The following is a 1,838-nucleotide window of genomic DNA, read 5'->3' on the forward strand; positions in this document are numbered from 1 at the left end:
ACACCGTCGTGGGATACGCGAAGGGCAACCCCCTCGCGATCCTCACGCCCGAACGTCGAGTCGCTGAGGGGGTCGCGCACGCGTTGCACCTGACCGACTTGACCGATCAAGTCGGAGAAGTAGGAGCTGGCCGATCCAGCTCCGACGAGAAGGCAACCGCTGGGAGTGAAGGGGTTGACCCGGACGAACGGTCACCTATACCCCCACCGACAGCGGAGGGTACTGTACCCCCCCAGCAGAAGGATCCCGAAAATCCACCGATGGATTGGGAAAAAGAGATTGACTTGTCATACATCGACGATGACAAGCTCCGTGGCCACGTGCTTTAGATGCTCCGTAAGCACTCGAGTCTGTGGAGCGGTGCGCTCGGAACGATCCAAGCCACGGAGCACCGCATCCCCCTCGAACCGGGAACGAAACCGATTCGTTCTATGCCCTATCGGAAGGGCCCGGCCATGCGCGAAATGGTCGCGAAGGAGGTCAACAAGATGTTGAACGCAGGGGTTATCGACCCCGCGAGCACCGAGTGGGCGTCCCCGGTGGTGCTCGTACCGAAGAAAGACGGCTCTCTTCGGTTCTGCGTGGACTACCGGCGCCTCAACGCGAAGACTGCAGCGGATTCGTATCCGCTGCCGCGTATGGACGACTGCATCGACTCGTTAGGAGATGCAGCCGTCTTTACGACGTTGGACTGAAATTCCGGTTATTGGCAAATCCCGGTCGCTCCGGAGGACCAGGATAAGACTACCTTCACGACACATATAGGTACGTACCGCCATTTGCGCATGCCGTTTCGATTAAAAGGGGCACCGGCCACCTTCCAACGTGCCCTCGATATCATACTCTCCGGAGTCCGCTGGCAAATATGCCTCGTCTATCTCGATGACGTTATCGTGTTCTCGCGTACGGACACGGAACATGCAAGGCATCTCGATACCGTCTTGAGCTTGTTGCGGAGTGTCGGCATCTCCCTCAAGCTCAAGAAGTGCGGCTTCTTCCGTCCGGAGGTGCACTACCTGTGGCACGTTATATCCCCAGGTAAGTTGAGCGTGGCTGATACGGCAATCGACGCCTTCAAGACGTTCACGTTCCCGAGGACGCTGACGCAGGTGCGTTCGTTCCTCGGGGCGTGTAACGTGTATCGTCGCTTCGTCAAGGGCTTCTCGAAGATTGCCCGTCCGTTAACCGATATAACGCGCAAGGACTCGGATCACGATTTCGATAACCCAACGAAGGTTCAGCTTCAGGCTTTCGAAAGCCTGAAGGCGGCGATGATCTCCCCGCCGATCCTCGCGCTACCACGGTACGGCCGACCGTACCTGTTGGACACTGACGCCAGTGCATATCAACTCGGGTGCACCCTCCTGCAAGAGCACGACGAGCCAAACGATTGGCCCCCCGTTGGGTACTGGTCGTACTCGTTAAGCGATAGCGAACGGAACTACAGCGCTACGGAGCGTGAGTGCTTCGCCGTGGTGTGGGCCGTCCGCACACTGCGGCCGTACATCGAAGGAACCAAGTTCACCGTCCGGACGGATCACGACGCCCTCCGATGGCTCATGTCCCTCACGGAGAGCTCGGGAAGACTCACCCGGTGGCGGCTACGTCTGGCTGAATAAGATTTCACCATTCAGTACCGCCCCGGGCGCGTGCATCAGGTGCCCGATGCCCTGTCACGCCTCGTGTCGCCTCGTGTCGCCGATGACCCTCGCCTCACCGTCGAGGTGGATGACGACATTCCCACCTTGGATGGGGGCACGACCGTTCGAGACGTATCGAATGAGCTGGCGGACCACGCCTGTACCGCGAGCTGTGATCATCAGGCTGTCCATGTCTTC

At 59.2% G+C, this 1,838-nt stretch overlaps 1 protein-coding gene across 1 annotated transcript; it reads left to right on the forward strand.

Moving 5' to 3' along the window:
* Window positions 1–785: 785 nt before the first annotated feature.
* On the forward strand, window positions 786–1,619 carry CHC_T00009279001 (Ribonuclease H (fragment)). Its single transcript, XM_005709865.1, has 2 exons — window positions 786–893; window positions 1,110–1,619. The coding sequence occupies exons 1-2, from the start codon at window positions 786–788 to the stop codon at window positions 1,617–1,619; spliced, it is 618 nt and encodes a 205-aa protein (XP_005709922.1).
* Window positions 1,620–1,838: the final 219 nt, after the last annotated feature.

The sequence above is a fragment of the Chondrus crispus genome, genomic scaffold, assembly GCF_000350225.1.
Source record: "Chondrus crispus Stackhouse genomic scaffold, scaffold_52, whole genome shotgun sequence".
Classification (NCBI taxonomy): Eukaryota; Rhodophyta; class Florideophyceae; order Gigartinales; family Gigartinaceae; genus Chondrus; species Chondrus crispus.